Raw genomic sequence first — 24,682 nt, 5'->3', positions numbered from 1 at the left:
ATCGCAACCCTCGGTGTTGCTCCCGCGCCTCGCTCAGCCAGTGAGCGGGAACCGGTCTGTATGTGGGATCCGAACCCTCGGGCGGGAGCGCCGCCGCGCTTCCCAAGCGGCGCACTATCCAGTGCGCCACCGGGCCGGCCCAAAATTCTGATTCTTTTGCAGTCATTATGGTATGTACTATCCATGCATATCCAGTGTCCATCCAAGGTGCTCCTGTTTGACATTACCAGTAGATTTGGTGAAATCTTTTGAACCATGCCATCTCCTCTTCTAGTTTCATCTGGGGTGACTGAAAATAGAACTTGCCATCTGGATTGACAGACTACAGAGGAAAAGTATTCAATCCCATCTTCCATTAAAAAAAATGTCTTAAGGGCCGGCCTGGTGGCGCACTGGAGAGTGCGCCACTTGGGAGCATGGCGGCGCTCCCGCCGAGGGTTTGGATCCCATGTGGAGACCGGTTCCCGCTCACTGGCTGAGCGCGGTGCGGGCGCAACACCGAGGGTTGCAATCCCGTTACTAGTCAGTAAAAAAGACAAAAAGGAAAAAAAAAAAGTCTTAAGCAGAAAATATTCTATTTACCTAGATGTTTTATTAATATCATCTGAGGAAGTGATTTCTAAGTAGCAGGATGATTTGGGGGGTGGGGAGGGTTGGGGAAGTGACACAAAATAATCTGCTCTGCTCTGTTAACAGACATGGTGAATTTGGAGTCATTGTGGATTCTTGTTTGTGTTTAGATAGGGGAGAGAGTGATTGAGAGGGAAGGAACTGGAACCATGTAAAGGGCTGTTGGTAAACAAGATCCGGAGGCAGCTCTAGCCGAGGATGGCACAGAATGCCACTTAGAGAACAAGAAAGGTTTGTGTGTCATGGCTTGGGGGAGCGGCGGGGGGAGCGGTGAGTTGGAGACCACACGTTCCTGGAGTCTCAGAGCCCTGAGAGCACTATGGCTGTTTGAGCCAGACCCAGCCCTGCCCTGGAAAAGCAGCTCCTCATTCCTCATGATTTAAGCAAGAAGTTATTTCATGCTCTTTTTATATTTTTACTTGAAAAATGGCTGTTCAAAATGCTAGGACTGTGTGTGGTTTAATGCCAGCTTCGCATTTACAGCTTGAGGCTGAGATTGATTTCCCTTCACAGTTAGGAAATTCTTTGGCTGTGTGGATACATTTTCATCAGATTTTGGACAGAATGTCTAACAGCAAGGATCACCAGAGGTTTGTTTCTCAGAGAGTGCCAGGAAGGTGGTAGAAGCAGTCATTATGCCAGGCTTTGCATTGGTGTGAGTTTTAGAGGTTTCAAAGTGCTTTTTACATATAACCTCTGCATGGGAGGGTGGGCACTTGTCCCCATTTTACAGATGATAGACATTCTACAGAAATAGCCAAAGATGAGGTAAGTGAATTGTCCAGATCAGGTAGCAAGTTGACGATAGAGTTGGAACCAGAAATTAATTCCAAAAACTCTGACTGGTTATAGGCTGTAAGCCCTACTCTGTATGGTTGCAGATTGTCCTTTCCCAGAAGCTCACAGGTTAGTAAGGATAGACAGAGCACTGGGGCGTGTGTTATCATGATGACATGAACAAAGTGCCAAGGGATATGTGTTAAATGTATTCTTTAGTATGTATCAAATATCAAAAATTTTTTTAAAAAGTTATGTTCAGTGGGAGAGGTCCAAGAAATGCTTCCAGAAGGTGCCATTTGATCTGGGTCTTGAAGGGTGCATCAAGTTGAAGGAAGGTGAGGAGGCCTTTAAAGCTGGGGAAGACAGCTTGGCATGTGGAGGAACATCAAGCAACGATGTGGCCAAGTCACAGGGTGCAGAGCTCAGAGTGGCAGGAGTCAAAGCTGGAAAGATAAATTGGAGCCAGATTGTAAAAGCCCTTTCATGTCATGCTGAGAAATTTGCTTCTGACACTGGAGGCTCTGGGGGAACCTTTGGGCTTTTAATCAAGGGAGTGACAGGATCAAATGTGTTTTTTTAGAACTCTTGTCAGCACTTGTGGAAGGTGGATTGGAATGAAGAAAGAGAGAATGAAGGTAGCAAGACCAGTGAGGAGACTCTAGTAACTGTCAAGGTGAGAGCTGAGGGCTTGAGCTAGAGTTGTATCCATTCCTTCCTTCATTCAACAGACCTTGACCACCTACTGTGTGCCCAGCACTGGGTCTGCAGGTACCCCTCCCAGGAAGAAGAAAGGTGTAAATAACAGCACCACCCACACACACCAATGACCACAAAAGGTGATAATGTTGTGATGTGAGAGGAGAGAGCAGGCCTGAGAGAGAGAGACACAGAGGTTTCCTTTAAACTGGGAGGTAGAGAACGTCTTTCGGAGGAAGTGATGTGTTTTAAGCTAAGCCTCACATAAGGAGGCCAGCCAGATAAGGAACTGGAGATAGAGCATTCCTGCAGAAGGGATAGCAGGTGAGGGTCCTATGGTAGAAAAGAATTTGGGACAAAAGGAAATGAGAGAAGGACATTTTGTTTACCTGGAGAGGTTGGTGTGAAATGCGGGCATAAGATTGGAGAGCCAGGGCCGGCCCGGTGGCGCACTGGATAGTGCGCCGCTTGGGAAGCGCCGGCGGCGCTCCCGTCCGAGGGTTCGGATCCCACGTACAGACCGGCTCCCGCTCACTGGCTGAGCGAGGCGCGGGAGCAACGCCGAGGCTTGCGATCCCGTCGCCGGTCCCCGGTCCGGTACGGGGGCAACACTGAGGGTTGCGATCCGTTGCCGGACACGGAAAAAAGACAAAAAAAAGACAAAAAAAAAAAAAAAAAAAGATTGGAGAGCCAGATCACTTAGGGCCTGGTGCAGGTTTGCTTCTTAGCCTGAGTTATGGGATCCCATGGAAGAGGGCAGGACATGGCAGTCAGATTGGCGTTTTTGAAAATTACTTTGGTTGCTTCTTGGAGACTGAATTGGAGAGAGGTATTAATACCTCTAAAGTTTCAAGCTGTCACTGTATTGAGTGAGGCTGGGAAATGAGTGGGTGTCAGGGAATGGTGGGAAAGGTCAGAGGTTCCATTCAGTACTTGCTGAGTTTGAGAGGCCTGTGGATAGTTGGATGTATGGATCTGGAACTCAAAACCAGCGATAACTATTTTGGAGTTGTCAGCATATAAATAGTAATCACATCCCTAAGATTAGATGAAAGGGTCTGTGGAGAGTGTGTAGTAAGAAAAAAGAAGCATGCCTAGGACTAAACTCTGATTATACTCCGGATTTGTGGCCATCTCATCCTTTTTCCTCCAAAGAAACACTTAAAACAATCAGTTAATTACCACGAAATTTACACATTCACAGCCCAGTTGCTAAGATTAGCCTCTGGGATTCAGACACCAACTCTGCCCCTTACTGCTTGCAGGATATGGTTTCACTTCACCTCTCTTCCTCAGTTGGAAAATGGGTAAGAACGGTACCACCTGAGGGGTTTGTGGTGAGGATAAGATGCGTCAGTTCAGGTTGAGTGTTTAGTAAAGGAAGGGCCTGAAGAGCCCTGGTAAGGGCTCAAGCAATATTCCAAGTAGAGGGAAACTCAGAGACTTCCTTTCTCAGAGGAGTGGGTGGTGTTGGAAGGAAAGGTGTCCTTGGGAGGTGAGATACTGAGAGTTTCATAGGATAAACAAATAATTTTCCAGGACAAGGTTAGAGCAGGGCAACCCAGGCAGATAATCAACATGTGTAAGGCAGAGGATCAGGGACCACTTGTCACAACTGTGTGGTCTGTCTTTCTGTCTTCCTCACCAGAACACTTCTACCTACCCGTTACACATGTGCACGCATGTACACATGCACACTCCCAGAATTAATTACTCTGAACTTTGCCTCTTTTCTGGTGCCTGGTACAAGAAAATATAATAAATGTTTGGATGGATGGGTGAATGGAATGGAATTTTAAATTCCAGAAACCCACCCAAGATAAAGATAAGTGAAAAACTTCCACCTGGGAACAAGTATATTTTAAAAGGTGATTTTTTCCCCCTGTCAATTAAAAAAAATAGAAAAATGTAAAGTACTTGTTTATAGAAAAATTGGGAAATAGAAAAGTACAGAGGAGTTGGGAAAACATCACTGGTAAGTCCTAGTGCTCACTGTTAACCTTCACAGTTTTATAATTTTCTTTTAATGAGGTGAGATTGTAAGGATTCACACCTTTCATTCACCTCTTACAGGTCTGGCCCTAATCACTTTGATTCAGTGAGCACAGGCAAGCCCTTCTCTCTTCCTGGTCCCTGGGACTGTCCCCAGTCACACTGGAGATCCTTGCACTGCTGTGCCTGTTGCAGACTGGAGGAAAGTAGAAACCTTTCTAGCCTCTCTTGGGAAATGATGTCATCAACTCCCTTGAGTCTCTGCCTTCTCTAATCTTTTAAGGTAGATTTTAGGTTTCTGTTTGTAGTGTTCTCTGTATATTATGCCCTTGAAAATGTCTTATGGGCCTTTATGGAGAGATTTTGGCACACAGTTCATCCAACAAGCTCCCAGACCATGGAGCCTACCTTCCTAATAAGAGCTACCTGGAAAGGAGTCACCCCTGGTCAGCATTCAGTCTTGTGTGAAGCATCCCAAAGGGACGAAGAGTTTACTTTTTGTCATTAGTGGTTATATATTTGGGGAGGAAGAGTTATAAAAGTACAATTCCTATATGGTGATGAATGCAACTTTGTTGTCTTTGTAAACATTCTGATTTTGGGGTTGTATCCACAGAATAGTAACTTGAAAGGATTTTCAAGTATGTTTTGATTGTTGGTTAAGTATAAAATCTAAAAAGAACTTGTCATGTTGGCTTCTTTCATTACTGACATGGAATGAGACCTTCTGTTCTTGACTTTCTCCTTTCTCACAAGTTGTAAGGCCAACGCGAACACACTGGGTGAGCCCTGCATCTCCTTGTGGCATTTAGATAAAATCTAACTGCGGGCACACTGGAGAGGAGATGGCCCTGACTACTAGGGTTGGGCCGGGGGAGACAGTGTTGGCAACCCAAGGCCAGGCGCTGTCACATCCCAACAGCTGCTGGCACCTCCTGCACCAAGGGCCCCCAGGAGTGGGAGAGCAAACCAGGCCCTGCTCTGCAGTAATCTGCCTAGTTTTGATACAAAGGAGTGGCCTGTGCATTTTGTTAGTTTTGTTTTTGTTGCTTTTTTTAATCGAAGGAAGGAAATGAACACATAATGATGTACTCCTTAAGGTTTTAACATTGATAAAAATGACATCTGATCCTTTCTTACGTGGCTTTGAAATACCCTTTCCTAATATTTCCTGAGGGAAGCGTCAGCCCTCTACAAATGCCTTTGCATAAGCAAGGCCTTTAGTTGCCATTTTTGCTTGTGGTTACATTATGGCTTTTCCAGAGCTGCTGTGGTTTTTGAATTGTTTGTTTTTGTATTTTTGTTGTAAATTAATATCTCTATTGTAAAATGCATATCCACTCCCCCCCAAAATAATTTTTTCTTATGTTGATAGTGAGGAAAAAGAAAAAGAAAAAACTTGAAATTAGTAGATTTAGCAATGGTACTTTAATATAGTTACAGATTTATTTTTATTCTTGTTTCCTTTTAACTAGTATAGTATATTTAGAAACTCTGTTAGATATGGTAGTATTTTTGTTGTTTAGTGTGATTTTCCTTTGGGTTAATATCTGAGATGGGACAGTTTATTTGGCATTCACGATTGGGAATGTTGGGAGGGCCTTGGCTGAGTACTTAGTGGAGACAGATATTGGAGCCCACCCAAGCAGTGGCCTGGGAGTAGATGTCCTGATGCATACAGAAATGCCATGTTGATATTTTGTTTTGGTTTTAAGTGTTTTTATTACAAAGTGGTTAAAATGGACTTTGCGGCGTTTTGGAATTTGTCTTTAATGGACAGCCCTGTGGCCACGCCAGTCTGTCTGACAGAGACTCTGTCCTAGCTGCCCTGCTGTCCTCTGTGCTCTCCCTCACTTCCCTTCCTCACTGAGTACCTGCAGTGCCCCTGTCCACTCAGCTGCACTTTCCAGGTCTGCCAGGATCCTAACCTGCCTAGGAGGGGTCCACACTCTCCTCAGCTCTTTCCCACCACAGTCCTCCTCACTTCCACAGGTTTCTTCCCCCAGCCTCTCCTAGGACCTTGCTTCTCCTCAGTCCCTCCCCCACAACCTCACCTTCCTCTACTAGGCACCTGCCTGCACCCTACCCCCAGTCTGTCCCTTGCCCTCAGCACCACCTTCTCAGCCCCCAAATGTGCTTCCCTGTGCCCTCTCTTAAGGAAGCCCCTGTGCTCTCCCTGCTAGAAAGCACTTATCCCTCTGGGCCTCAGTTTCCTGGGCCTTGGGAGAGGACACTTTTCAACATCAGCACCTGCCTCTCCTGCCGGCTCTCTCTTCATGGCACTGCTGGGTCATTCAGTGGGTTTTTCTTTTGCTTTCCTGATTTTTGTCCTACTCCCTCTCAGTAGGTTTCTTCAGAGTTCTACACTTTACTTCTTGTCGTACCTTCTTCCTTGGAGATCTTAGGGTGTCACAGATGTGGGTCTTACTGTTCACGGCTGATTTCTTTGGCTTCCTTGGTCATTTTATTAGCTACAGACTGACCTTTCTAACTATGTACTGGAGAAAACTTGGGGGTCTTTACACATACACCCCTTTCCTTATCCCCCACCCAGCCACATCCGCTGTTAAACAGTTCATCCTGCCATGCTGCCACCAGTCAAGTGTAAGATCGTTTTGTCCATGACCTGGATAATTGTCACAGCCTTCTAACTGGTTCCTCCCTAACTACACCCCATCCTCTACTCTATACCTACTGCTCGGGGATTTCACATTATTCTGTCACTTTCCTTTTCAGGAACCTCTGGTGCCCCCAGTATCTGCAGTAGCCCTGCTGGTAGAGATACAGTCCGATCCTCACACTCAATTTAAAATTTTCTAATAGCCACATTAAAAAAGGAAAAAACAGGTGAAATTAATTTTAAAATTTATTTTATCCAGTATATCCAAAATATTTCAACATATAACCAGTGTAAAAATCAGGAATGAGATAGTCATCATTTTTTTTTTTTCATACCACGTCTTCAGAATCCACTGTGTATTTTACACTCAGCACAACTCACTTCGGACCATTGCTATAGGACTGGGCAGTGCAGGGCTTCAGGTCACTGCCCAAGCCCTTTAGCCTGGGACTTCACAGCCCTGAGTCCCAGCTCATGATTCTAGACCTAATTCCCTGCCCCTACTCAGGGGCTTCAGCCAAAACAAATGCTGCACACGACCGTAGATCCCCCATGGACTGTTCTGTTCTGAGCCTTGGCTGGGCTGTCCCCCCTTGCACAGGCCCTCTGTCCTCTAAGGATTGCCCCTTGTGCCCCTGCCTCTCTCAGCATCCTTGTCCCGTCTCTATCCTGGAAACTCCTCAGAGGGACCAGAGTTTTGCCCGGAGTGTTTTTTCAACATGCTCATCCAGGTCAAGGCCCCATTGATACTAGAGAATTCAAGTCCAACAGGAAATCCCATTACTCAGCATTGGCCACTAAGATTTTTTTCTTTTCTTTACTAGATATTTTCTGGAGCAAAAATATATCCTTATGGTGCAGAAATTGGGCTGCATAATTTTTGATCTTATATTTATTGAATAAAATGTTGCAGTTATTTCTGTTCCTTAATTTGAAAGACAGGAGTAAAATGCTTTCTGTTCTCTTCCCTTTTTGTTAAACCCAAACCAGATAGCAACCCAGAGCAGTTCAAATTAACTGACTCTCTACCAACTCGCCCTCCAGCTCTGCTTCCCACCCTGGCCCTGGGGTCCGAAGTAGGCTGGCACCCTGTTCCTACCCTGCTGCTTTTCAAAGCTAGTTGACGTTTTTCTGTGGGACAGAAGGCAGCATACCCGCTCTGGGGTCTGATGGGCCTGCACTGGTTTTCCATTTTGCCTTTCTGCCCCTCTTGCAGTGGCTGTCTGCTGTGCCTCTGATGGGCGCTGCTTTTCAAAGCTAGTTGACGTTTTTCTGTGGGACAGAAGGCAGCATACCCGCTCTGGGATCTGATGGGCCTGCACTGGTTTTCCATTTTGCCTTTCTGCCCCTCTTGCAGTGGCTGTCTGCTGTGCCTCTGATGGGCTGGGCTCGCTCCCGCTTCGGGGCCCTTGTGCTTGCTCCCCCTGTGTGGGCACACTTGCCTGACGTCCTCTCACCCTGCTTTCTGCCATCCTTCCGGTCTTTGCTCAGGTGTCCTGCACCAGCAGAGAAAGAGGCCCTTCTGGGCCATCCTATTTGAGATGGAAATCACTTAATCCCCTCCCCCCAGCACTTCCTGGTTTGTTTGTTTTTTCCACAGCACTTATTGCCATCAGATCTTATAAATTTCACTTATCTTCTCATCCCACTTGAGCATGAATTCTGTGTGGGAAGGGATGTCTATTTGAATTAGTGCTGTGTCAGTGCATGTCAGTGCATATGGTGTGCACCCACTACTGAATGAATGAATGAATGAATGAATGAATGAATGAGACTTCATGCAGGTTTCTTGACCTCTCTGAGCCTCTGTTTCCTCATGGTTAATATGGCAATAATACCTACTTTCCTATAGGGAAATAGGCACTACTGCACTGCCAATGGGAATATAAATTGTTACATCCTCCGTGGGAGGCAGTTTGGCAATATCTATAAAAATTATAAACATATATATCTTTTGACCCAGTTATTCCACTGGGAATTTACCCTGCAGGTGTACTACTCATACATGTGAGAACTGCCCCATGTATAAGGTTGTTCCTTGCTACATAAATGTCCCTCACTGGGGGACTTTTACAATAAACTGCAGTATATCCATAATCGAGTACTCTGCAGCTTTAGAAAAGAAAGAGGAAGCTGTCTTTGTGCCCATACAGACGGTTGTACAGATGCAGTACTGAAGGGGAAAGCAGAGGTGAGAGTGCGTAGTTTGCTTCCTTTCATCTGAAAAGGAGAGTAGATAAACTTGTACTCGTGTTTGGCTAGTACATGCGTGAAGACACTCTGGAGAGATAAACAAGAAGCTAATATCAGGGGACAGAGGGTTTGAAATGGAGGAGAAGAGTGTGAGTGAGATTTTCTACTGTATACTTTCATTTGAATTATGAATACATTACCTATTCAAAAAAAAAGCTTACCTTGCAAGTTATCTTGAGCTTTAGATAGCATGGGTATGAAGCCTCTTACCAGTGCCTGGCACCCACAGCAAATACTCAGGTTGGAAGTTAGGACAGGTGCTTCTGTTGATGTGGCTCGCATATTTGAGGCCTGCCTGCCATACACCTGAGCTGTGGTTGAGACACAGGGCACCCTTAGATGAAGAGCACATTTTTCCCCATCCTCGAGCACACGATCCAATAAGGAAAACTGACAGGGAAGAGCAGGTGAGAAACCCTTACCCCATTAGAGCTGGATCCAAGGTCCTTTTGGTCTGCAGTTGCTTAAACTCGTGTCCCAGTCCTCCAGTGCCAGACTGTGACTGTACTGTCTGATTAGGTGCCCCGGGGTGGGGTGGGGCAGTGTGATAGATGAGCACAGGCTTTGTCCATTGGTTACATCTATATGTCCACTTATGGTAGTCTCACTGCAACTTTTTAATATGGGAATAAAGTTTCTTTAGTGTGTTTTGCCATTGCAGTAACAATTTAATAACAGTGCTATAACTACTTATCTTCATACCTCACCATTGCAGAGCAGTACTGTTTTTACTTGACAGTATTACAGTTTCCAAGTTATGCCAGAATTATTCTGTTGTGTTTTTTTAAGACTCAAAATAACCATACTGCTAGAAGTTCTTATGTCCTTAAGATTTTTCACACACAGTAGAGTAACCATCAAGTGATCTTGGAAGAATTGTTATTTAATTTGGTTCTGGTGAAAAGTAAGTTGCAGGAATTGATAGCCACTGTCCTAGGATAACGACAGCAGTCTGACTTACTAGCCCTGAGTTAGCCTGTGTACGCCCACCTGACAAAGACCACTGATGGGGTGAGCTGTGGACACCCCCAGACATTGAGCCATTAGGCATGGTCATGTTTGTGGGATCAGGAGTTCTGGGGCAGCCTGGACCCAGTGGGTGCAGCAAGGTCATAAACAGCAAGCCTCGCAGAGCTCTGATTTGGGGGTTTGGGGTTCTCTTAACCCCCCATCAACATAATCCCTGTAGAGCTGCACCCCCCCCCCAAAAAAAAAGCCCTGCCCTGGCCCTGTAAATTGTCTCTAATCTCTTGCTGAAGAAGTAATGAAGGTCTAATGGAAATCCTGCCAGAATGGTCCTAGGTTTTTAGGTTGTTGGTGTTAACGTAGGTCAGGTGCCTTTTATAGGTAGGTCATCAGGCAGGAAGGGAAAGAGGCGGGGAATGAAAATATTGGCTATGTCTCCAAGGCCAGCATGATGCTTGCTGTTAATTTAAGAAGGCAAGCCACGCCATTCTATGGCAATAAGCAGTGACGCCTGCCCAACCTCCCACCCTCTGGCCCTGGGTCTGCATGCTGTGCAGGGTTCACCCTCACCCCCACTTCCCTGCCTCGGGTCATTTGTTAGCGACCTACCTTCTGAGGTCTAATTTTCATGCAGTAAGCTTTCATGGCTCATTAATTCCTTCTCTTCCAGCCCTTCTTTAAAAATCAAGTTATTTCATGTTTGTAAATTTCTGTAAAACTCCAGCACACATAGCAGACGCAAAGGCCAGTTAGGTGGCAGGCAGTGTTTCTGGACAGGGTCCACATCAGGGTACCCCAGTGCCCCTCTGAGCCTCAAGTTGGGAATCCCAATCAGGTGAAAGTGGAAGCAAGTGTTTAACTCCCTAGGGGGCTACCGGGCTCCCAGGGGACACATTACTGGGATGATGATGCAACAGAGAGCGTTGGGCAGTTGGAGCTTCTAGGCAGGACTTGGGAACTTCTGGATGATTTCTGGTGATGTGATTTTGATTGTTTTTTGTTGTTTTGGTATCTGGCCAGTATGGGGATCCAAACCCTTGACCTTGGTGTTAGTACACTGTGCTGTAGCTGGTGATATGATTTTGAGACCAGGCAGCCTAGAGAGGGCTCACCCTTGCGGAAGCTGCTGTGCCAGCGATTCCTGTGGCCGGGTCTGCAAGCAGGGAGGGGTACTTGTGCCTTTGGGGGAGTTTTTTTTGCCTTTTGTTCTTTTGGTTTTAAAGGCAAGAGTACTGTTAAAGAAACAGTACGTCACTGGACCAAAAATTAGCATGGACTGGAGTGATAGTGATTAAAGCATACTCCTGAATTAATTATTTATTTCTTTAAACACCACCTCATTCCAAAGAAGATTTTGAGGAAATGCTTGTAAAGGTATACACAGGATGGCGCATATGAGCAAGGAGGCCTCAGTGAATTCAGGGCTGAGTTAGAGCCCAGGAAGTGCGCTTTGACAATTATTTATTTCTTTAAACACCACCTCATTCCAAAGAAGATTTTGAGGAAATGCTTGTAAAAGTATACACAGGATGGCGCATATGAGCAAGGAGGCCTCAGTGAATTCAGGGCTGAGTTAGAGCCCAGGAAGTGCGCTTTGACGTCCTGGGTGCTGCTAGGAGTGGGCTGCAGATTGGACTCCCCACCTTCGAGTAGCCAAAGCAGAGGGCCAGATGTAGTCAGCATGTGACTTACAGTCACCATAAATGCAGAGAATCCTGTGAGGCATAATAGCTTTCCCGGCTTTGAGGACTGAGATTTTTCCTGTGGGTCCTCCTAGAGAGGATGCCACGTGTAGATGCAGTGAATCACAGATTTAGACTCTGCTTCTGTAAGAAGGAAAGTGTCCAAGGGCTGTCTCTCTCACCAGTGTATCCCAGCACCTGGTACAGTGTCTGACACGTAGCAGGCTCTCAACAAATATTAGTTGACCGACTGACACCCTCAGTGAAAGCCAATGGCCTAACCTCCAAGTGCAATTGTAGAAAGCAATTCTACACAGGGCCAAGATGCTCTTCACTGGCTTGACTGGCCACAGGATAAAATGTGCAGTGCCTGGATGGACTCTTGCCTTCTCACCGAGAGGCAGACAAGTTTTCTTGCTGGAAAAGTAGACCTTTAAAACTTCTCCATTGTGATAACATGTTCTCCTTTGTCTTCACAGAGACTAATAGACAAGTCACGAGTAACCTGTGTCAAATGGGTTCCCGGTTCGGAAAGCCTTTTCCTAGTAGCCCATTCGAGTGGGAACATGTACTTGTATAATGTGGAGCACACTTGTGGCACCACAGCCCCCCACTACCAGCTTCTGAAGCAGGGAGAGAGCTTTGCCGTGCACACTTGCAAGAGCAAATCCACGAGGAACCCTCTCCTCAAGTGGACGGTGGGCGAGGGGGCCCTCAACGAGTTTGCTTTTTCCCCAGATGGCAAGTTCTTAGCCTGCGTGAGCCAGGACGGGTTTCTGCGGGTGTTCAACTTTGACTCGGTGGAGCTGCATGGTACGATGAAAAGCTACTTTGGGGGCTTGCTGTGTGTGTGCTGGAGCCCGGATGGCAAGTACATTGTGACAGGTGGAGAGGACGACTTGGTGACAGTCTGGTCTTTTGTAGACTGTCGAGTAATAGCTAGAGGCCATGGGCACAAATCTTGGGTCAGTGTTGTGGCATTTGATCCCTATACCACTAGTGTAGAAGAAAGTGACCCTATGGAGTTTAGTGGCAGTGACGAGGACTTCCAAGACCTTCTTCATTTTGGCAGAGATCGAGCAAATAGTACGCAGTCCAGGCTGTCCAAACGGAACTCTACAGACAGCCGCCCCGTAAGCGTCACATATCGGTTTGGTTCGGTGGGCCAGGACACACAGCTCTGTTTGTGGGACCTTACAGAAGACATCCTTTTCCCTCACCAACCTCTCTCAAGAGCAAGGACACACACAAATGTCATGAATGCCACGAGTCCTCCAGCTGGAAGCAATGGGAACAGTGTCACAACGCCCGGGAACTCTGTGCCCCCTCCTCTGCCACGGTCTAATAGCCTTCCACATTCAACAGTCTCAAATGCTGGCAGCAAAAGCAGTGTCATGGATGGGGCCATTGCTTCTGGGGTCAGCAAATTTGCAACTCTCTCACTACACGACCGGAAGGAGAGGCACCATGAGAAAGATCACAAGCGAAACCATAGCATGGGACACATTTCTAGCAAGAGCAGTGACAAACTGAATTTAGTTACTAAAACCAAAATGGACCCCGCTAAAACTTTGGGAACACCCCTGTGTCCTCGAATGGAAGATGTTCCTTTGTTAGAGCCACTGATCTGTAAAAAGATAGCACATGAAAGACTGACTGTATTAATTTTTCTTGAAGACTGTATAGTCACTGCTTGTCAGGAGGGATTTATTTGCACATGGGGAAGGCCTGGTAAAGTGGTAAGTTTTAATCCTTAATGCTGCGCCAGATCTAGAACTTGAATAGGTAGTGATTTTTTTTTTCCTTGAGGGAGGGGTGGGGTGTACAATGAATGTGAATGACACTTCTTATTCTTAATGTAAATCTAAATGCATCAGAGCCATAATTTTGGATACTGCATGCCATGTAATTCTGAATCGTTTGATAATTCACTTTAGAGCATTTAAAAAATATAATCAAGCTAATTGCCAGCCAAGTCAGTCATCCTCCTGGGAATATATAGAGTCCCAAAGGTAGCGCTCCTGTATTAGACTATTTCAATTTTAGGAAAATCATGACAGGGTGGGGAAACGATAACTTTAAAATGCTAAATTTTATGCTTTAACTGGAATATTTTTGCTTAATTACTCAATTAGAATATTGTACACCTGATCAGAGTGTGTGTTCAGTACAGATGGCCATTAATTGTCATTTGTAGTCCAGTTTTTTATCTTAATCGTAAAATGTTTAGGAATATGAAATTTAACTTTAGGAACAAAACGTTCAGCAGGGTTGATTGATATTATTTTTACATTGTTCTGGCAATCCACAGAAAGAGAAGAGCCTTAATTTTTAAAACCCATTTTAGTCATTTTATGACAATTAAAATTGTTTAATAAACATCTTTTTTCAAAGAAGCAGTTTGTAGCACTTTGATTGAGATTCTGTGCACTAAAATATCCACGTTGCCCAGAGCCTGGACAGTTAACATGAACTGAGGGCTGAGGACGCCCATAGCAATTGTCAGAAGTGCCTCTTGTCACATAAGCTGAGGTCTTTTATGTCAGACACACTTTGCTTATGTGTTTTCCCGTGCACTAAAATATCCACGTTGCCCAGAGCCTGGACAGTTAACATGAACTGAGGGCTGAGGATGCCCATAGCAATTGTCAGAAGTGCCTCTTGTCACATAAGCTGAGGTCTTTTATGTCAGACACACTTTGCTTATGTGTTTTCCCAATGAGGGAAAAAGGATTTTTTATTGTTTTTGGGGGGGTGGTCAGAAAGGCACGTGACTTTAGGCCATGGGCAGACTCCTCTGCTTTGTTTTGTAAAGACTGTTAGACTCCCCGAGACGTCAGAGTACTTCCTGACGTGGCACTTGTTGGGTTTAGTCCCCCCGACCCCTAAGGGAGGCACAGGTGCAGGTTTCCGTTTTCTTATTCTTGGATGGCAGTTGTGATTCCGGGATGACTCTTGGGATGCTGATGCTGGCCTGACACTCAGGCTCCGTCCAAGTGGCTCCCACCCCGAGCTCTTGCCCCCAGGGCCCTGATGGCCTGTGGCCACTCAGAAGCGGTGCTGTGTGGACTCCCTCTGCGGCAGGGAGGCTGTGCTGCTTCCATGGGAAACTGCAGTATTTGATTCTAATTCCTTATGATCCTTAGCTGTGTAAGGAATTTCTTTTCAGATCCCAGTTTCGCATGGATGAGATGGTTCTTTGAGCTATATATTTTATGTCAAAATGGTAATTATCTTATTTGTTAACTTATTTCGGGCATTTAGGTATGTTTGTCTGTCTTGCACACCTTTGTAATTAAATATAGAGGTAGTGATAATTTATACTGGTTTGAGTAGTGAATGCGATTCAGCAAAGTGAAGACCTGGCGACTTTATTTCTCTGCAGTGTAAAGACCCTGGTAGAGGGAGCAGCAGTTCTCTGTTCTCTTAACGCAGCCCGTCCTTGAAAGCCAGGCCGGCTCGCTGGGCCTGCTTATGGCTTGGAACATGTCATGGCTGGCTCCATTCACCCGGCCCCACCGTTTTCCTCAATGCAGGCGGTTTCTCTGCAGTGTGATAGTGATGGCATGGGGCTGCCGCAGGAGAGCCACTCAGCCTTCCGGGGGCACCTCATCTCTGTTATGCATTTCATGTCCCTTAAGCAGCACTTCATGGGAATGTTAATGTACCATCTACCTTTAAAATACAGTCCTTTGTTCCTAAAGGTTAACTGATCTAAGGTAGCAAAGACAGCCATCCTGTGGACTGTTCCAACTTTGGAGGCCACAAGGGGCTGTCACTGGAGAGATTATAATGACAGCTCCCTGTGCAATTTTATGTACCTACATAGTTTTAGAAAGTCATTTTCAAATGCTTCTGAGGCATTGAATATGCAGTTTCAAAATTCAGGACTTTGTATTTAACATAAATGGAGAGTGGCTGATCACAGGTAAGTGGCATTTGTGCCAAAATTTATGATGACCTTTCAATTCTTAAGGGATTGCTCACTGGCAAGGAAGCTGGGCATGTATACCTATGTAACCAACAACCACCTGGGCAGTTTCTGATTTCTTCCCTCCTTTAACGTGCCCAGCTGCACCTGCTGGGATTAAGGAGGAATTGCTGAGCTGCAGTGCTATTGTGACTTGGGAGTTAGCTGTTAATGGGAAGGGAGGCGGGGTGGGAAGCAAGAAGAGGATATTACTGTTTCCTTAAGAACGTAAGCTGTGAAATGTGCGGCCTAATAGAAACCTGCGTGTGTGTGTGTGTGTGTGTGTGTGTCTCCACTTCCACCTTCAGTTTTAAAAACTAGGATGATATCACAGTTTTGGATTTGGGCCTTGGTCACAATCTTTTTCTTTTCAATTTCTACTAATGAGTGTGGTACTTTAATGTCTGTCTGAGGCCCCCTTGCTGCATCTCTTCCCCCTCCCCAAGGCTCCCTTCATTGGGGTCAGGGCTCGATGGAGAGCTGGGTGTTAGCCCTGGGGAGGGGCTGCATGATCCAGCCTAGGCTGGTTCGGGTCAATGCGGGCGATGCTGCTCCAGTCCACTCTGCCCCTCTGACTCCTGCCCCCTTTCTTTGACAGCCAGCAGAGCACTTCTGCAGGCAGGAGGACAGAGTGCAAGGTGTTCTCCAAGACCAGAACTAAAGGTGCCCGACAGCTCGAGGAGAAGAGGGCACAGGAGAGGGGTGGGTGGGCTCTTCTCCTCCTTGGATGTGCTTCTGAGTAGTGGCTCCTACAGACCTAGGGCGGGCACTGGGAGGGCCAGTCACGGAGCTTCCTGACCTCAGATGTGTAAGGTGCAATGCCATGCTGCTCCCACAGTAGCCACTAAGAAATTTGGGGAGCATTTTTGTAGTTTACTCACCAAAATTTGAGCTTCCTCATTGACATTTTTCAAAGTTTTTCAACATAAACATTATCGTGAGCAAAAATATCTTTTCTAACCCAGCCTCTGGAATAAAACACAGCAATTGGCAAGAGGAGGCTGTTAACTACTTTTCAAACACGTCCTGAACCGCCTAGATGAAAAGCACAGACAATGGCCCAAGAGTTCTGCTCCCAGCCAGCAGGAGGGTGAGTTCACCGTGCACAGTGTCAGAAGCCCTCACTGGGCACCAAACCAGGGCAGGGCGCCGCCTGCTCACCTTGCTCTGGATCACCTCTTTTAAAGCCTTCCAGTAATCCCAGAAGCCAGGTTTGTGCTGTGACTTTGGTGAGGCGGGCCTCTAAACACCACTGGCAGCTGCAGCCACAGCCGCAGCCTTTCTCTGAGACTTTCTTTTTATTCAGGGACCTTTATTCCTGAGAGGCCTGGAGAAGGGAGTCTTTGGAAAAACTTTGCTGCCTTTTAAAAGCAAATGTGTAAGAGCGTAGTAGGCAGACACTTTAAAAGTAACCAGTAACTTTGGGTTCTAAATTTACTTAAACAGTGGTAAAGGATCTTAATTTTGTTCTGTGTGCTGATCAAACCTTCTAGCAGTTTAGAAGTGTTCTCTCTTGTGAGCCCTCTGCGTGGGACTAATAAATGCCTTAAGGTAGAAAAATGGAGGGGTAGAAAAGCAGAAAGAAGTTATAACAATGATTATTGGTTCAAAGACATTCAGAAATTGTGAGGAACAAAATGCTATGAAACTTTTCCATTTTTCAAGGTCAAGGGTTCAGATCCCCTTACCAATCAGCCGCCAAAAAAAAATCTATTTTTATGGGAGTCTATACACATGTCCCAGATGGGGCTCAACACTCTTCTCCACTGTTCAGCTCAGCACCGAGTCCTGGCTGGCAGACCGCTGGGCCGCCCTTTCTCCTCACTTCCTCCTGTGCTGGGTGCATCTTGAATTTTTAAAGTATCAAATTTGTGCTGAAGCTGGTGAAACTGCCTTACCACCTGTCTGCGCCTGTGTACGAGGTTCTCCTCACCTCCTGCCTGGGAGGGAGATGTTTTATGTCTTTGCTGAGCAAGCTTAGAGTGTGAAGAGGGGAAAGCCAGAGGGCAGGGAGGGCTGGGAAGGAATCCTTTGGAAAACCCAAACATCATGTCTCGTGCATCTGACTGAGGAAGAACTAGCAACAGAATTCAGCTGTGGATTTTCCAGAGGAAGATGCATGGTGCCACATTCTTAGTGAGGGCTTGGCTGAGGGGATCAGTGGCCCCTGCACTGCCTCCTACGTGGGTGAACGAGGGGGAAGCAGTTGGCCTGTGACTGCCCAGTTGTCCCACGCAGTGGGTGTGTCCATTGTTGAGGTTTCATTCCTCAGCAGTGAGAACCTCTGTATGCACATGGAGGCCTAATGAATAATCTGGATATGTCATCTTTGGTCTGGGTTGCAAAGGTGAAAGGTTGATGTGTCTACTGTCCTGGGAACCGCCAGCAAGGGCCATTCCTTGTCCAGAGCTCGCCCTTTGCCTTGGGCTGATTGGGACTGTTATACATATCAATTTAGATTAACAAGGTGCTCATCACAGTGACCCCAGTGATGTCCCTAAGAGAGGACACATCTGTCCGGCTAAAATGAAGTCTGTGGCTCACCATTTAAAAGCACTTGTATTCAACTATTTACCTTTGAAACTCAGATCTCCAGTTAAAAACTGTTGAGAGCATGCCTTTCCAATAGAGGGCAACTGTTCAACTGATGTGTTTTTTTCATTGCTCCATCTGTTACATGAACTTTGTGTCATAGTTAAATTGCTGTCTCTCAATTTAAAAGTATAAAAGAAACATTTCCTGCATTTTTATGATTTCTGTATACCTGAGTTTATGAAAAGATTGTTATGTTAGGTGACACTGTATGAAATTGTATGGATATTCACCTTCAGTGAAAACCAAAAGTAAAATTCACATGTATTTCCTTTTTTACACTTTCATCTAATTTCTTGACATCTTGAATTAATTTCATGAAGAGCCTTTCTAACATGAAATACTGGTAAATTCTTAGGTATTTCAATAATTAATGAAGCTTTAATATCAGTATTGTTACTTTATAATTTTAAGAAAATCATGTTTCTGTTTTCACTGCTTTTTTAGTTATTCCTTTGTCACTGTTACAGCTAAAGAGACGACATACATGATATTCTGAAGTATTTTGAGGTTGGCCTCTGTATACTGACATTAAATAAAACATGTGTGAATGAATTGTAAATGTAGATAATTTTTAATAGTCATTTTCACATTTAAGCTTTAAAAAAATCCAGTGAACCAAAAAACTTCTAAATGCTGTAAAATTAAGGGCCTTGTTAAGGTTAGTAGAACAAATAGCCACAGGGATTGCTACCTCTTATTACCAATTCTGAGTTTCTCATAATTAGAAGCTTACTAAATGAAATGTTTGTTCTGAGTATCAAAAATACTGTTATATGTGATCCTCATCTATGCTGAATCCAATCTGGGGAAAGGACTGCTGGTTGACTTTTCAGCCAGGCTGCTTAAAGGCTTCAGTTTAATGAGAATGCTGACATTCTGAAGTCGTCCTGGGCTGCAAGCTGGCTTTGGTTAGCACGGACTCACTATCCTGCATGTTGGGCATCCGACATTCTATCCCGCCACATGGCCAGCAGCTGGGAGAGTGGAGAAGGCGGCCGGCAGGCTACTTTCTATAGGAGCTCTTTTCCTGGGTAGATTTCGTTGTTTGCCTACTCCTGATCTTGAATGGCGTTTGCTTGAGGCTTTGCAATGGCTGTTGAGGTTGTCCTGCCTCAGACACTAAGCCCTTAGTCTCCGGTGCAGAGAGAGCTTCGTAAGCAGGTTTCTGGGAGACATTCCATTTGGGGTGGGAAGAATTAGCGATTTATATCGTCCAGCTATGAAATGCTGTCCCTCACTCTCGACAGACGTAGCTGATCTGAGCAGCACCCTGGCACCTCCATCCCTGAATGCTTCAGAGCAAGAATTGCAGGCCTAGACCCGCAAATCCCCACCACAGGTGGTGACAGGTAAGGGTGAGCTGGTCCAAAACAGCCCCTCATCCACCCGTGGTGCTCCCATTCAGCTGTCACTTTCCTGCTGTCTTATGAGACATCGGGCTCACGCCACTGCCTCTCCTCCAGGTGGGCCGTCTGCTGAGCCCTGTGCTCTGCCTCTCCTCAGTCTCCAGGGGGTGGACTCCAGAAGCTTCCCCGCTGTGCCATCGTTCCCCTGGAGTGTTGGGTCGGCGGAGCCTCCAGTGCTGAAGTGTCTGCGCTTTTTGTCTTGACTCAGAGCTGGCAAAGCACAAGAGATACTCAGGTCTGCAGCTCTCAAAGTGACCTCGGACCTGCTGCCAGCCACGAGAACAGTACATGGCTTTTTCCTTAGCTCTGAGTAGATTTTAGTCACTAAAGACTGCTAGGTTGACAGCAGATTCTTGCTTTTTTGTTTTTTAACGAAAAAGAATAATAACATTTTGCTCTTCTAAGATTTGTACCTTGAAAAAAATATTATATAGCCATTCCTCCATATGTTGCAATAAATGATCGATTCTGAATCAGTGGGTCCTAGAGAGTGATGGATAACTAGAGGCACTGGGCTCTCCCTGCCCCTTCTAGTGTGGTGGCCTCTGAAACCAGCCCCTCCTCTCGGGTGGGGCCAGCAGGGGCAAAATCTTCCCAGAAGCAACTCAGTCTAGAGAGGCTTTGTGGAGATGGAAGTCGGATCCTTCTCCCTGCCCCTCCCAGCAGAGAGGATTTCAGATCCGAGTGAGCCCATAACTAGTTGCCCTTTATTTCCTTGGTCTTTTTCCCAGGGATCTGAAAAGAGCATGATTGTTTTCTGCGGGTGGCTTTTCTCATTACAGATCAAGTTGCATGGCCCTTGGGGGAAATGTGTCATCTTCAGTGTGACCTGTCAGTGGGCAGGTCAGGGCTGGCAAAGGGACATGGCCAACTGCCCAGCAGGAACCGAGGTTCCAGGCCTAGGACAAACAGCGAGCTTGGGGCAGGAATAGGTCCAGATGCCGTGGACTGGGCCACAGGACACCACTGGCCTTTCTGAGCCTGAGCTCTGCCTACTTCCTAAACCCGGCTCATTTAATCAGAGACTGTGGCCTCACGGGCCTTAGAATGAAAAAGTGCCGCTCTGTCCAGGTTTTCTTTGGGCCTTTTATGCCATGGTTTGCGTAGTGAGAGGAAGGGGGCTCTGTGGGTGAGCCGCTGAGGAAACAGCCAGAGTGAAGCGTTCTCAGAGGGTCAGCCTGGCGCTGTTTCTCATTGTTTTTGCAGCATCTCTAAAAAGGCATCACTTTACAAAAAATAGCCATTGGTCTCCACGTGAGGTGAGATACTGCCGGGGAGAGCCTGGCCCACAGCGTAGAGCCAGAGGCCTGGAGGGTTTGGCGCAAGAGCTGAGCTGAGGGAGGTGACCTCTACAGCACCCTGCCCCTGCCAGCAAGCGCAGCTCCTGGATGTGTGGCTGCACAGGGTGCACTCTCTCTCATGGCACTTTTCTACACAGTCTCAAGAGAGAAGCTTTTTAGTCTGTATGCAGTAAAACCTGGCCCAGGGCCAGTTTACATGTTACTTTTGTTTGGGTTAGGGAGAGTGACTTTGGGGGTCAAATGACCAGAACGAACCCAGGTAGATGAGGACTTAATTGGCATTAAGTCCAAACTTTCATACCTCATCCCACAATGGTCCCTTTAAGGATCTGTCCTCTCAGACATTTACAGGCCAGTCAAAGGTGGCTGACTGGTCAGCTCAGTTGGTCAGAGCATGGTGCTGATAACACCAAGGTCCTGTGTCCGATCCCGGTACCAGCCAGTCGGGGTCAGATGGAGAATCCCCAGAAACCAGAGTCAGGAGGCCTGATGGCACTTCAGGTCACATCTTTCCTCTGACCTGGGCCTCTGTGACACCCATGGTCCTGTCTTGCTATCAGAGTCTCCGATCTCATTGTCCATGAGGGTAGGGACATGGACACATTCCTTTTTTTGTAAATTGTTCTTATACCAAAATATTTTCCTGTACATTCAGGTGAAACAGGCTTAATTCTGTTAGCTTAGCATAATAAATTAAAATCAAACTCGGAATAAGAGCTTAAGTGTTTTATCACTTAATTTTGAAATGAAATCGCTGGCAGGAATAAAACGGCAACTCTGCTGAAAACGGAACAGCTTATTAACTTCTTAGATTCAAGAACCATCACTGTTCCTGCAACAGGCTTCCTCCCTGCGGGGCTAATAGGACATGTGCAGACTCTGCTGGGGAAATCTTTTGCCTGATATTCTTAAAGACCTTAATTGCCAACTGTCCCATTTCTGGTGCACAGACCAGCGGTTACCAGGAGTTGCTGAGGACAGTTGGGGACGTGAGTGAGCCCTTCTCAGCAGGTACTCTCCATCTCCTGGGGCTGGGCTTGCCCGTTCCTCCCATGAAAAGTAATCCGAAGGATGCAGGAAAATAGCGCTTTCTTCCTAAAGAGTAGGCAGATGGGGCAGCAGGATCAGTGTGCATTTGGTGTGGATGACAGTTTGGAAGGGTGGATCGTCCACACTTAAAGACATGCCTCAGACTGTGCTCTTCAGTTGAGCTGGGCAGCCGGCTTCCCCTGGGGAGTGGCCTGGATTCTCCGATGGAGGCCTAGGGCTTTCTTTCCCGTAGTCCTCTCACACCACCTGACCATCTTTAGACTATAGCACAGGCTTATGGAAATAAGGTGACTTTTTACATTTAATTTTCTTTCGAACGACAATTTCCCCCCAGTGCCTTCATTTGTCATGACAAAGCGATTCCATCTCCAGGAAGTGAATGGACATTGAGGTCAATATCCTGCTGGCCTGTGACAAGGCCAGAGGGGCCACGCCCGCATGTTGGGTTCTGAGTACTGGGTGCTGCCCCTTCCCCGCTTACCTGAGGAGTGTAAGTACTGTGTCACCCTCTCCTCACACCCTTCCAGGAATGTGACAGACCCGCATGTGCACAGGGGTACCCAGTACACTCTGGAGCTTGCGCCACAGGGTCCTCTGTGGGGTGGCCAGGTTCAGAGCATGAGGGTTGGGGGCCCAGCCCATCTCATCTTTCCTACCTTCCTGCCAGCTTCTCCTAGACGATTCGTCCCTCCGCCGGGCTGTGATAGATAGAGGGCTCCAGTAGGCCCTTGACTGAGTCCCTGAGGTCCTCTTGGAAGTTTTTCACCTGTGGCCGGGCTGGGGCTCCTCCACTCAGTGCCTGAGGGTAGGGACCCCTGGGTTTTAAACGCAAGAGTATATTTGCCACACAGTGAACCATTCTGAAGTAATCGTTAACCAGGGTTGACATCGAAAGTGCCAATCCCATTAACCGGATGCCCCATTCCATTATGTGGGAATGGACTACAGGAGTTGGAAGGAGGGGGTGGGTAGGTTTGAGGGTGCTTGACTAGATGACCTTCGAGGTCTCTGTAGTGGGGACTAGGACTCTAGCTAACAAAACTGGAGATTGAGCGAGCATTTATCGTGCTAGGAGAGGGTCCTCCTGCAGCTCAGGGATTGGGTGACTTTTCAGGGCGGGGAGATGGTCAGCCAGCAGACACAGGGTGTCCCTACCAACATCAGGACCTGAGGAGCCTGGGGCCCGTGCCACCTCATTCGGCACCCTTCTCTCTCTAGGGACTGCAAGGAAAGGGGTCAAGTCCTCCAGAGCCATCATACTCAGAACGGGAGAAAGGCCGAGGCAGGGGAGGGGCTGAGCGGGGAAGGCCAGACATTCAGTGTCCAGCACAGCAGTCACGAGCCACTTGTGGCCCCTAAAAACAAAGGGCCTGTCTACGTCAACATGTGCTGTACGTGTCAACTACACAGCATACCTCAAAGGCTTCATACCAAAAAAGTCATTAATTTTATTTTGATTACATGTTGAAATAATATGGAATATATTTGGTTAAATAAAATACAAAAATCAATTCCACCTGTTTGTTAAACTGTTCAGTGTGCTACTGGGAAACTAAATTTCCGCACATGGCTCACGTCTAGAGATACCGCCTTTCCTACTGGGGCGGGGACTGCTGCCTCGGGGTCTGTAACCGAGTCACCTCCACCTGAGCTGCGGGAGGAGGAGGAAGACACTGTGGGTTACGAGAGGCCTTGTGAAGTGGCTAAAGTGGCTGCCCGGTGAGTGGGTGGCCTCTCTGTCCCCAGGCTGGATCACAGCTCTCCCCCCTGTGCAGGGAGCACTTCTGTCTCGTGGGGTGGGGTGGGGGTAGGTGCTCTGCATTTTGTAGATCTGCCAGTGTTCCCGGACCTCACGTAGCTCGTGGAAATCACTTTCTTCCACCTAAATCACTAGTTCTTCTTAGCCGTGTCCTCGCTCCAGGCTGTCTGCGGGAGACACAGCGTCGGGCTTGCCGGGCTTCGCTCCGCGGCTTGCGGGAGGCTGGTAGGAGGGAGGAGCCGGTGCAGCCGTCTCCTCACCTGGCCTAGCTCCCTCCATCCCCAGCTGCACCGCCACCGCCACCGCCCCCGGGGCAGTGATAGCGCTGTCCCCTGCTGTGTGCGCTGCCCTCGGCCCAAGGTTGGGCGGGCCACAGCTGTCTAGATTTCCTCCACTGCTTTGATGGGGTAGGAGCGGGAAGCACGGGGCGTGTGTGGGCTCTTGGCTGCAGAAGTCACAACAGGGTTCTGTCCCTCTTCGGGGATCCGAGAGGAAAAGAGCTCCTATAGAGTCCGAGCAGGGTCTGCTGTTGCTTCCATTTGCTCTTTGCCTCCTTATCTTGTCTAGATTAACACATTTCAGTTTTGGGGTTAGAAACTGTAGGTAAAATGACTTGGAGCGGGACAGCTTGTCTCAGCTTCCCTCCAACAACGTGTAGGCGAAGCTGAAGGTCAATTTCAGATTGTCACCCTCATTTGAATCCACCGCAAGCTCAGTGTGAAAACGCGGCCCTGTTGGCTTACAGTGAAAGGCTCATCATTAGTAACATCTGTAAACAATACCAATCGATGGAAGCACTTTTTTAGGACAGTTTGTGTTCGTAGAGCTGAACGTTTGTAGCTTCAACGTTGCACTATTGTAATCTTAAAATTATTCTTAATAAACGAATGCCAAACTGTGATGTCACTACGTGCATCCCAATAAGAAGGGCAAAGAAACGCAGTGCTCTTTGCTGTGTAGGAGGTTAACCCCTCTCAGTCTA

General features: G+C 47.0%; 1 protein-coding gene across 1 annotated transcript in view; it reads left to right on the top strand.

Annotated features, from left to right (window-relative positions):
* The window catches only part of LOC103595471 (WD repeat-containing protein 20), a 69,019-nt gene that overhangs the window by 43,147 nt on the left and 1,190 nt on the right, over positions 1-24,682 (top strand). Inside the window, exon 2 of the mRNA XM_008578889.1 lies at positions 12,099-13,358. Coding sequence (XP_008577111.1) covers positions 12,099-13,358 — 1,260 coding nt within the window. The remainder of the gene's footprint in view (positions 1-12,098; positions 13,359-24,682) is intronic.

This window comes from Galeopterus variegatus, unplaced genomic scaffold (assembly GCF_000696425.1).
Source record: "Galeopterus variegatus unplaced genomic scaffold, G_variegatus-3.0.2 Scaffold1778, whole genome shotgun sequence".
Taxonomy (NCBI): domain Eukaryota; kingdom Metazoa; phylum Chordata; class Mammalia; order Dermoptera; family Cynocephalidae; genus Galeopterus; species Galeopterus variegatus.
Note: the sequence above shows the minus strand (reverse complement) of the source record. Positions and strands in the feature narration are given on the sequence as shown.